Consider the following 12,377-nt stretch of genomic DNA (forward strand, 5'->3'; position numbering starts at 1 on the left):
TCAGGCCAGGCTGACTATTCCCAGGCCAGTCAGATAACCCAACGTTCTGCTTTATCCATATGCAGAGCACATCAAAAATAGAGGCTAGATGGAGGTTTATTCCACTGCTAGGGAGAGCCAGATATTTTTCCAGAAGGTCTCCATCCCTCTTCTATGCCTTCTTAGGATTTGCCGCCTTTGTTCTTGTCCCCGTATTTTTGTTCCAAAGCTTTTTGAAGGTTAAGGTTTAGCGCATTTTTCTGGAACCACCTCCCTGTTGAGAAATAAACAAATACACACAGTTTGCATGTACATATCTTGTACCTTTTAGCAGGCACCAGGATTAAAGGGCTATCTTTGGGAGGGGCTGGAAAAGGGCCAGTAAAGGCAAGAGCTCATGAGGGCATGGAAAGGCTGAGGTGTCTGTGTGCAGCTGATGTACAGTATGAGCAAGCTTTCTCTGCTTCTCTCCCCTACCCTCTGTGTGTAATGTGGGTATGGACACTATGATGCTAACTAGCCACAGACATGCCCAAAGTGGCAGAACCTTTATCACCGACAGTAATGAGAACAAGATGCCAAAAGATTCCTAGAATATGTGCTCAGTCTTCCAATGTGTGATTTGCAAGCTGTCAACTGGGGGGAATCCAAATATTTAGATTATAATAATACTTTAGGTATTTATATATAGCTCTTTTTCTAAGTGCTCCACTAGCATAATCTCTGTAATCCTCACAAGAACCCTGTAAAACAGGCTGGCACTATTATCCCCCATATTGCAGATCTGATGGGAGATGCCTGAGGCAAGTCCTTTGTTTCTCAGCCATCTTTTCCTTAAAACCTTAGGGATTCTCACCTAGATCATCAGTTTTTCTTCCATGCCAATGTTTGGGGTCCCGAACTGCCCTCTTTATTACATCTGGGGTATAGGAATCCTTCATCAGGCTTCTGCTTTCCAGTGGTCCTCCTGCAAGAAAGGAGATTCACAGAACTCTTACGCCACTTGGACCAGAGTCATCTAGGAGCTGGATCATGGGTTAGGGGGAGCTGGCCCCTACAGGAGACAACAAAGTAGTTGTATGACTTGGGTACCTCAAATTGTGAGAGCTGTCCTGAATTAACAGTCCCATGTTTATACAGGAAGAGGTTCCCAAGGGATTTTAGCCACACATGCCTTGCCCGAGTAGGATGGATTTGGTAGCCTGAACTGTCCAGAAAGCAGAGTGTGGGGAAAGCCTGACTTGAACCCTTCTTGTGCTTTTAGCAGTTTTCCCCATTTTGGTGATAATACAATCACCTGCAATTTGCTGATCAAAGGTAGTTGGTAATGGAGACAATAGGAAAATGGGCAATCTTACATAGAAACAAAAACCTCAAAGTGATGGACGTTACTGACTGGATTTGTCCAAGAATGTGAGAAACAGCCTGGAGTTTTCCTCTGTCAAAGGTAGGTTGGGTTGGATTGTAGTTGTGTGATGGTGTTGTGAGAACTTTGGAATAGGCCCCTTTAGCTGTGCCTTAATAGCCCTTAATCTGCAGTGATTAGCGAGTGATAATATTTATCTACCATCCCATAAAGCTTTGCCCGCTGGTCTTTGCATATCAGAGTTCTGTTAAAGGCACAAGAGAGACATTACTAGGTAGGTTGGGTTTCTCTCCCTGCCTGCTTCCAAGTGTTCCTCCCTCCAAGTCTTCTATGTTCTTGCTGTGCCTTCTCCTAATATCTTTCCTATTTCACACACATGCACACAAAGACTTTTCTAAAGAAACTGACCCCGCAAAAGATCTGTTCTATTTTCGCTGCTCATAAGTAGTATGTAAAAGTGGTGTCAGTTGTGGGAGATCTGTGAACTCAGCAATCCAAAATCAGTAAATGCCATAACTGGAGTCAGAACAGGCAGTGTGCAGGTAGACCTGGGATGCTCCTTTACCTTGGAAAATGTTGGACCTCAAGTTGTATCCTAGTTCATAATAATCAGCATAAGGTGACGATGCCATAGGATTCTCTAGAGTCTTATATGGCCAGTCACTGAGGCGCTTCTGCCCCTGGATCAGCCCAGCCTCACAGAGAGCACGACGTGCCTGGAAAATACAAGACGCTGGAGTCAAATTCCACTTAAGGTTCTGAGGTACTGGCTCCATCAGCTACTGGTAGAACTTTCCCCACTCAGAGTGAGTCCTCTAATCAGCTATAAACTTGGCTAGAACTAAGGTTACCACCCATACATATTTTTTATGAATTGCCCATATCCTGAACCCCTTTCCATATTAAGTAGAAGATTAATCAGGGTCAGCTATTGTCTTATCACCTTCATGTCATGATTTTCCCCCTTCATAAAAATGAAATCTCAATAAAGCACAGTCATTTTTTCCTAAATGATGAGTCACAGGTGATGCATTTGTCACTTTGACAGATTACTCTGTGGATTAATCAATATGTCCCCTGATCTATGGCTTCCACCCTTGTATCTTTTAAGAAGCAGGGACAGAGGTTTTCCAAAGCTATAATTGTCACTGCGTAACCATCTTCTGTTTTCTAATTTATTGGAATTAGAATAATTCCAATAAATTGCGGAACGCAGGTGGCGCTGTGGGTTAAAGCCTCAGCGCCTAGGACTTGCCGATCGAAAGGTCGGTGGTTCGAATCCCTGCGGCAGGGTGCGCTCCCGCTGCTCGGTCCCAGCGCCTGCCAACCTAGCAGTTCGAAAGCACCTCCGGGTGCAAGTAGATAAATAGGGACCGCTTACCAGCGGGAAGGTAAACGGCGTTTCCGTGTGCGGCTCTGGCTCGCCAGAGCAGCGATGTCACGCTGGCCATGTGACCCGGAAGTGTCTCCGGACAGCGCTGGCCCCTGGCCTCTTGAGTGAGATGGGCACACAACCCCAGAGTCTGTCAAGACTGGCCCATACGGGCAGGGGTACCTTTACCTTTACCTTATTATACCATCACTAGAATAATTCCTTTACAGCACAACCGTATTCATGTCAATTCAAGAAGTAAGCCCTATGGTCAATGCTTCTTACTCCTGGATAATTGTTTACTGAATGGCAGCTTTATATATTTTGCACTGCTGCTTTTAGCTACCATGCTACTAGTAGCATTCCGATTTATAACCATGTTACTAATAGTGCTTCTCAGGGCTTTTCCCCCCAGCTGGAACTCAGTTCTGGCACCTCTCAGGTGGGTGCCATTGCTATTATAAGAGAACAAGGGACATGGTGAGTTCTGACACCTCTTTTTCTAGAAAAATAGCATTGGTGCTTACTTCTCTACTCTAAACTTACTATAGCTGCTGATATGAGAGTTACAAGTATAATGAGTAGCATTACTGCTACTACTGCTACTACTGCTAATACAACGTATTACTCAGCCTGTGGGTCCCCAGATGTTGTTGGACTACAACTCCCATCATCCCTGAGCTCTGGCTTTGCTAGCTAGGGGTGATGGGAGTTGTAGTTCAACAACATCTGGGGACCCACAGGTTGAGAAAGGCTGACAGTTATTTCCAGTTAAAAAAAGTGTTAGGCATTCCTAGCTAAACCTCTTCAAAGACAAGACCATTGCATTTTTTACCTGCTCTTCAGACACCAGCTTCTCCACCATAGATGTGCCAAACTTGGCCTTGATATTAGGAGGTATTATTAGGCTGTTTTTCTTCTCCTGGAGGGCCTTTCCCTCTGCTTTGACATCTTGCCCACTTGATGCTAATGACTCTTTGGCACTCATGACATCATGGGCTTCCTTCATGTCTTCACAGCTGCCCTTTACATTCTTTCGGGGAGATGCGTGCAGCCGGGTCACTATAGGCCGGTATTGCCTACTCGTTAGTTCATCTGAATTACCGTGGCCATCTTCCATTTCTTCTTGGCTAGACTTAGCTGACAGCCTGGAACCTCCAGGTTTCCCCTTTGGGTGATGATGATTCCCTGTTCCCTTGGAAGTGGTACCGTCCAAGCTGTCTTTCCTCCCTGCAGCCGTGTGAATGCAGAGGGCAGAGGGAGTTTTAGACCTGAGGGTCTGTTTGTTGTGGTTTCTGATTTGGATATGCTGTGTGGATGGTGATGCCTCAGGCAGGACTGGGGGTTCGCCCATAGCTGTTCTGTTCTCGGGGTTCTTGGAGTTCATTGAGGAGGTCCTGCTGGAGCACCTTGAGGGGGGTCTTTTGTTGTTGGACTGTTCCCCAGTCAAGTTGTAGGTGGCCTGTTCCTTGTTTCCATATCCAGGCACTTCTAGAAGACAGTAAGAAAAATATAACCCACAGCAAAATGTTGCAGCATAGCCTCAGCTCACAGAGGTGCTTCTGTTCTGGTTGCCAGGCAACCAGCTATGTCCCCCCTCCCCCATTTTTATGGTTTTCCTTCCCAGCTGACACTCCACATTCTGTGACTATTCAGCATGCTCAGGTCTCATAGGGCTCGGCGGGGGTGGGCTTAATCTTGGGTTTGTTTGTTCAAACCCCACGTTGGGTGAAAGACTCATGCATTGCAGGGGGTTGGACTACATGACCCTTGTGGTCCTTTCCAGCTCTACAATTCTATAATTCATATTGGTCTCTACAGCCACAGCAGGCACTGAAACCTTCCAACAGTTTGACTTCACCCCCTGCTTCAACTCCAGGGCTGGTGTGCCACGCCCCTCCCCGGTTGGGCACCCAATAGGGAAGCTCGGCAGGGGCGTGGCTTGCTGCTCAAATGCGGCCACGCCAGCCATCCCTGCCATTGCACACACATTTTCTTCTTGTGCCCATGTGTCTTTATTCCCCAAGTGGGGATCGGGTCCTCGAATCACAACAAAGTATAACAGATATAAAATATATATTAAAAAGAGATCTGTTGGAACTAAACATAAAGGGGGTGATTACCATACCACAGTTGAAGATAATAAATGAATAATTATCCTGTACTTTATTACTCTAGTACATTATTAAAAGACTCCATTTCTCAATAAACACACTATCTTCTTGTCTGCCCTCTCTGGTTCTTACACCATATATGTAAGCTTAACCATGTAGACTATGTTCCAGATTTTAGTTATCCGTTCTCTCAAGGATGGTATTCTCACCCCCCCCCCCATTCTGACAAATAATAATTCTGGCAGCAGTTAAGGAAAACATGAGAGCAGTGCAGAATAAAAATTACCTAGAGCAAGGACAGATAAGTTTTGGCCCTCCAGATGTTGTGGGACTCCAGTTCCCATCGGCGCCAGTTAACGGTGCTGGAACTTGTAGTCTAGCAACATTTCTAAGGCCAAAGGTTCCCCATACCTGACCTAGAATCTTGCATCAGCAAAGCATCGTCCTCTAAAGGCCTGAAAACAAATGGAAATGGAATCCCAGACCCGTGGCTGCCATATTTAGGTCCAGGAGGAGAGAATTCTTTAGGCAAGGTATCACAATGCAGGAGGATGTGAGCCAAGCCCGTATAACAAGTGTATCTATAATAGCTTGCATAAGGCATTAGAGAAGATTTCAAAGTATCTTCTACCTGTTGGACCACCGGCCATTCTGGTTTCATGGTATGCGGCGGCAGGAATTGGGAAGGCCGTCGTGTCCATGGGCACCTGTTCCAAAGAGAAGTAAAGAGTGGATTATCTCAGCAGTCTTTGCAGCAGCCTGTAATATATAATCTGTCCAGCACAAAGGGGAAATGGAGAGGGAAAGTGGATTTGGTGAAATCATGGCTAAATTGACACTAGAACAAAAACATCCAACTCAATTCATTCTCTTGATTGCTACACTTTATCTGCTGTCCTGTAGATGTCTCCAGATGTACACAATGGATGTACAAATTGGATGTAACTCTAATATAATTATATCTTATGAAAATAATAGACTATGTATAATCTGCTTCATTACGTTGGCATTGTGTCTTGTTATTACATATAATAATAATACACTGTACACCGGTTTGAAAGTGGATAGAATTTGGGGTTTAGAGTTTCTTAGCCAGTCTCTGTAAGCTCTGCCTCTAAGGGCAGCTTGAGCTAGGGATCCGTGAATTTGAATTTCCCTCTGCTTTTTTGTTTTTACAGAATTATTTTCAGTCCTCCACATTTCCAAATCAGTTTTCAATTTTTTTAAAAAAGTCCTTACAAAAATTCATCAGCATTCTAGTGCAAATTTCTCCCAATATTCACATTTTTATATGTAGCTTTGCCATATACATGCACACATACAGTATATGCAAATAATTTCCCCAATATAATGCATTTTTGTCTACCTGATGCATGCATTTTTTTTGTGCATTACTTGGCCAGAGAACTGCACTACAAAATTCAGACAAGTGCAACTTTCGAAGGATGGCTGTGTTTTGGCTCATATAGTATTCCGGGAAATGTAAATATGGTAGGTTTGTCTTTAAATGCAAATTGAGCCAAGTTTGTTTTTCATTCCTTGATCTGGTATTAATTTTATAGTTTTTGTTGCTCATTTCCATGCTATTTGCTTCCAGTAATAATCCATTTGCAAATAACATTGAGATGCGCTCTAACTTTGTGTTATATTCTGCTATATTTTGGGAATTGGCTTTTACATCTGAAAGCTTAAATATAATGCAGAAACTCACAGTTTCCTTTCCCCCCCTTCTTTTCCCTTTTACAGAAACTCACAGTTAAGGGGAACACCAGGGAAATGGAATAAACTGCCATGTGAATGCAGCAATGGTTGCTTTGACAATTTTTAAATTTGAAAAAAGAGAGAGGAAATATTTGAATTTAGAAATTCTCAAGAATCTGTCAGGTATTCTTTAGCTGTAATTCAAGCACTGTAGGGGAGATTGGACTAGATGTCCCTCTGGGTCCCTTCCAACTCCACTGTTCTGATGGAAGGCACTTTGCACCACTGAGGCCACCTGAGCCTCACGCGACAGCAGAGTGTAACCCTATCAAGAGCAGGCAACCTCCCATCCATCTGCTCTAGGGAACTGCCCACTAACAGTGCCTCAGTCATATCTGGCTTGAGCTTCAGTTTGTTGGCTCTCATCCAGTCCATTACAAAGGCAAGACAACTTCTACACGACTTCTTCACACTTCTCCAGGTGTGTTTATATATATATATGCTAGCTGCTGGTCAAAATCAGAATGTACTTATGACCTTGTCGGCAGCATCACAATCTAAAATACAATAATGTCACAAAAAGACAGGGAAACTGAAAGGAAAGAAGAAAGTGTTTGAGCAGATTTGGAAAGGAAAAATAAACAAATTACAGAATAGAATTATTAACCTAGGAATAGAAAGAAATAGAAATTACATAGTACAGCAATACTGGAACACACTGGATAAAAGGCTTGCTTTAAAAATTTTCTTAAGCGTGAGGCAACAAGGAGGGCAGCGAAATATTTAAAGCGAGTGATTTTCCCACACATAAGTCATGAGAGGGAAAGCACAAAGATGAAATATTATACATAGAAATGGGGGTTTAATAATACCTGTTGATTTGTGATTTGAGATTATGAGTTTCACATATATTTGTTGCACATATATGAAGGTATTTAGTCACCTTAGTTGGCCACAAGACAACTCTCCACAGTTCTTAACACCTTTATTGTTACCTTCATAATAATGACAATATGATATGAAAATTAGCTGTGGCCCTCCAGCTCCTGGTTTTCTTCTAGGGCTGGCAGATTCCTTGTCCCTGGGATGAATCCCATTTTAAATGGTTGCATAGACCAGACTTTCTCTCCCTCCATTTTTGTTGACCTTTGGCTTCCACAACTGAACCTGTCGCAGATTCTGGACACCTAATTTTGCTGTCTGCTTTACTAGAGCAATAAACACCAAGAGTAGCAAGGCCCACAATGCTGCTTTCTGGGCCTGGAGCGAAACCCTTCTATTCCCAGTCAATCCTGAAGCTGGTCTGATTCCTTCTCTGCTCAGGTATGTACTTGCCACATTCCAATTATTACAGGAATCTGATGGCATCGGAAGGTGGCAAGAGACAGCTGCGGTCCTTGAACACCCCAACCCTCCTTTCCCTCTCTCCAAATCACCACCTAGACTTCCAGAGTCATTCTTGGTTCCCAATAAAGATTCTGAGAAAGTTGTGTTAGATGAGCCTGACCAGCCCCCACATTATTTTTCACCTGAGTCACATCCTCCATTTTGCTGGCATTTCTTGGGCAGGAAGACATGAGGCTGCTGTCCCGTTGGAGCAGGTTAGTACCAATCTCCTCCAGCTGTTGTAGATACTGGAGTACAGGGCTAACTTCTTTCGACTGGTGGACTGAGGGATCAACCTTTTCCTCAAGCTGCGGAAGTTGGTGGTGCAAGGCAGCAAACTCTTCAGGATGCTGTAGGTATCGTAGCACAGGGCTAACCTCCTCAGGCTCGTGTATGTAATGGAGCAAGGGACTAGCCATCTTTGGCTCCGGTTGGCGCTGGAGCAAGGGGCTAACCTCCTCGAGCTCCTTCTGGCACCGTAGCAAGCCACTAGGCTCCTGAGGCTGGAGATATTGCCTGGCCAGTTTCACGAAACCTCTGGCTGGGAACAGCACAACTATTAGAATAAATGAGCTATATATGTGCCAGGCATGTCCCAATGTGGCCAACCAGATATGGCTCCAAATCAGTTGCCAGAAGTGGCCAAGGACAGCCTCACATGCCTGCCACATGTGGCCTGGACTGGTATCAAGAAAACAGCAAGTCTCACTGCATTGACTGGTGCTTAAATACCCAAGACTCTTTGTGTAGGTCATAGGGCATCTGAACAGTGTGTGCCTCCCTGCCTGCCTGCCTGGGAGGGGTTATTGTTGTCTCTGAGGGTGCCCAGAAGTTAAGTCCTCCTCATAAACGTGTGCCTCACCTCTTCCATGATCTCAACTGAGGTGCCAAAGTAGTTCTGGTGAATCAAGCAGATCCTTGCCAAGTCTAGAAGTGTCGACAAAGAGGTGGAACTATGAGAAGTCGCCAAGGACAGTTGCTAAGAAACCATCCCCATCTGTGAGCTGTAGTTGTCATGGGAACCAAGTAAACACAGGGACCAGCTGAGAGTTATCTTCAATGCCTTAACTCACTAAGTGGGTCTGGGCCACAGTTTCTTAGCCCTTGCCATAAAACGATAACTTTTAGGAGATAATTTTGGCCTGTCTTTCCAAGGGTTGCAAGTTATTTCATGTACCTCAGTTAGCTCCTCAGGACACATCCAGATGCAATACAGACAATTGATGAATGGCTCTCATGACACGTGTGTGTGTGTGTGTGTGTGTGTGTGTGTGTAAAGCAGCCATGCTGGATTGTATTAGAGCAGTGGTGTTTGGGAGAGACTTAACCTTCTCCCCACTTGAAATTGTCCCCTGCTTCTGAAGCTACCATGAGATTCCCTAAGGACAAAACATGTACAGCTATTGAGCCTGCCTTTATTCTGCAACGAGGCTTACACCAGTTTTTAGGGGAGGGGTGCTTTTCATCTGGGTTATATCTCTGATGAATGCTTGAAAAGGAAAGCATTAGAAGATTCAGTCATATGGGGTTTGCCCCCAATCTCAAACACATTATATCGAAGTCAAATACAGCTCTAAATCTGGTCTTCACTGGGCTGTTTTGAAGAGTTCCTTCAAGGATTCTGGTACCTCTTGAGTGTGCATGCATGGTGTCAGAATTGTGCCATTCCAGTACTCACACAGCTACAGTACTCACACAGCTGAATATCAGAAATAGCCTGATAGTTGATAAATCTTGAATAGATCAGACTATGGGCAACTTTATATAACTGAGATGTGCGTGTCAGATGGCTGTTGCGGTTGCTTGAGAGTCTCCAACCTGTCTTTTACTGGCTTTATTTTGGTGCAAACTATTACAGTGAAGAGCCCCAAAGCTCATGTCTGGCTCAATCGCTAGCAGAATCCGGGAGTGGTCGTCTTTTGGACCTCCCCCAACATAAGAGTTTCATTACCCCCAGCCTTCTCCTTCCCTCTTTGCGCCTTAGACTACTGCACAGGATGGGCGATGGCAAGGGCATGTTTCTCTCCTGTCCGGCTTGCCCAGGAACGGTGTTAAGGCTCCCACCAGCATCCTCTGGTCCTTGTACCTCTTCCCCACTGGAGGTGGGGTTTTCCTCCTCCCCGGAAGAGGAACTGCTTTGCAATATTTTTGGAGGCTCCATGTAACACAACTGCCCTTCTATTTCTCGCCTCTGAGGCAATAGCAGTTCCCTGACAGCGTGTTTTCGTATCTGAAGGGGTTAGCACATATGACGGCTGCTGCTGCTGCTTGCGTGAGTGTTGGGAGGACTGCTCCCTCTCCTGCCAACTCCATCCGGCCTAGGGGGCAGGGCCTGCACTACCACTACAGTTTAGAGGCCTGAGCAGCTACCGGCAGCAATGGACAAAATGGTTTTAAATGTTTTAATCGCTTTTAATTTGTAGCACTTTAAGTGGTGGTTATTGTTTTTTATAATATTATATTATTTCATTATTTTATTTTTGCTTGGGGTGGGATAAGCACTGAGTCAGCACTATTGTTCCTTGCTTTGTTTTGTTTTGTTCTGTTTTGTTTTATTATTATTATTATTCTGTTAAATTATTATATAGTTTGTATTTTGCCTTTTAAGGGGAAGGGTCATGGCTGCCTGGGAGTGGGCCTCAGCCAATAGATTGGGTGGGGCAGGTTCCACAGGGGGAGATGTATTGGGACACCCGATCTCAGTGATCACGGGCAGGAGGAGGAGTTATGCTAAGACCAGACCATGTCATTACTGAGGAGGCAGGTTTAGTCGTTGTTTGAGGACTATCCCTGCCTCCAGGTCTGGTCCTGACCGGAAGGATACAGTAATCAGCAAGGGAAACCCACATGACTTGAAAGTGTTGCTGTGCAATGCCAGGTCAATGATGAATAAAACCACTGCCATCCATGACCTGATTGTGGATGGAGGATTTGACCTGGCATGTGTGACAGAGACCTGGTTGGATGAAGCAGATGGGCCTGTCCTTGCCGCTGCTTGCCCACCAGGTTTCTCTTACGCACAGCAACCCAGGTCATGTAGGCGGGGAGGGGGGGTTGCAGTGATTTTTAGGAAGTCATTAGTCTGCACCAGGCGTCCTATTGGGAAGACCCAGTTTTCTGAGTGCATGTTCTGGAAGTTGGGCAATAGGGGCAGTACAGGATTCCTACTGGTGTACCGACCTCCCCGCTGCACCAAGGATTCCCTGCCCGAGCTGCTTCAGGTCATGGCGGATATGCTCCTGGAGACACCTAGCTTGGTTGTCCTGGGGGATTTTAACATCCATGCCGCCACGACCTTACAAGGGGCCGCTCGGGACTTCGTGGAAAGCATGGCCTCCATGGGGCTGTCCCTGAATAAGTCTGGCCCAACTCATAGCCACGGAAATGCCTTAGACTTGGTGTTTACCTCTACGGATGTTGGTGATCTGACATTAACTAAAAGCGAAACAAAAGAAGTGCCATGGTGGGATCACTTCCTGGTGCAACTGGACTTCTCCGCAACCCTTCCCCTCCGCAGGGAGGTGGGACCAATTCGGATGGTCCGCCCCCGCCACTTAATGGGTCCAATTGGCTTCCAGAGAGTGGTAGGGGATGCTTTATCCCAAGTTGATGGCCTTTCAGCTGATTCCCTGGTGGCACGCTGGAATGCGGAGTTAACCAGGGCTATTGACTGTCTGGCTCCGAAGTGCCCTCTCCGATTGCATGGAGCCCGGACAGCCCCGTGGTTTTCCCCGGAGCTGAGGGTGATGAAACAATCGTTGAGACGGCTAGAGCGCCGGTGGCGGAAAACTCATTCTGAATCAGACCGGACACGGGTTAGAGCTCAACGTCAAGCCTACCAAGTGGCAATGGCGACGGCGAAGAGGGCCTTCTTCGCCGCCTCCATTGCATCTGCAGAAAACAGCAGCAGGAGACTTTTTCAGGTGGTTCGCAGTTTATCGGAACCACCTGTACCACCGGGGCCTGGTAGGCTGTTTCCTAGTTCTGCTGGATCTCTCAGCGGCCTTTGACACCATCGACCATAACATCCTTCTGGACCGTCTAGAGGGGCTGGGAGCTGGGGGCACTGTCATACAGTGGTTCCGCTCCTTCCTCCTGGGCCGTGTCCAGAAAGTGGTGGTGGGGGGTGAGTGTTCAGACCCCTGGGCTCTCACTTGTGGGGTGCCTCAGGGTTCTGTCCTCTCCCCCATGCTTTTTAATATCTATATGAAGCCGCTGGGAGAGATCATCAGGGGGTTTGGACTGGGTTTCATCAGTATGCAGATGACACCCAGCTCTACCTCTCCTTTAAATCAGAACCAGTGAAGGCGGTGAAGGTCCTGTGTGAGTGCCTGGAGGCGGTTGGAGGTTGGATGGCGGCTAACAGATTGAGGTTGAATCCTGACAAGACAGAAGTACTGTTTTTGGGGGACAGGAGGCGGGCAGGTGTGGAGGATTCCCTGGTCCTGAATGGGGTAAC

At 46.0% G+C, this 12,377-nt stretch overlaps 1 protein-coding gene across 4 annotated transcripts; it reads right to left on the bottom strand.

Annotated features, from left to right (window-relative positions):
• Positions 1-78: 78 nt before the first annotated feature.
• CIMIP4 (ciliary microtubule inner protein 4) lies at positions 79-8,925 on the bottom strand. Of its 4 annotated transcripts, none has more exons than XM_083701150.1 (6): positions 8,781-8,925; positions 5,463-5,538; positions 3,553-4,205; positions 1,911-2,061; positions 836-946; positions 79-253 (listed from the first exon to the last, which is right to left on the bottom strand). In XM_083701150.1, exons 1-6 carry the CDS (start codon positions 8,787-8,789, stop codon positions 162-164), a joined length of 1,092 nt encoding a protein of 363 aa, XP_083557276.1. In that variant the 5' UTR covers positions 8,790-8,925; the 3' UTR covers positions 79-161. The 4 variants fall into 4 exon arrangements, with proteins under 4 accessions (XP_083557276.1, XP_083557275.1, XP_083557274.1 ...); XM_083701149.1 differs by having other exon boundaries at positions 3,553-4,208; positions 8,781-8,924; XM_083701148.1 differs by having other exon boundaries at positions 3,553-4,208; positions 8,062-8,868.
• Positions 8,926-12,377: the final 3,452 nt, after the last annotated feature.

The sequence above is a fragment of the Podarcis gaigeae genome, assembly GCF_964106915.1.
Source record: "Podarcis gaigeae genome assembly, chromosome: 10".
Classification (NCBI taxonomy): domain Eukaryota; kingdom Metazoa; phylum Chordata; class Lepidosauria; order Squamata; family Lacertidae; genus Podarcis; species Podarcis gaigeae.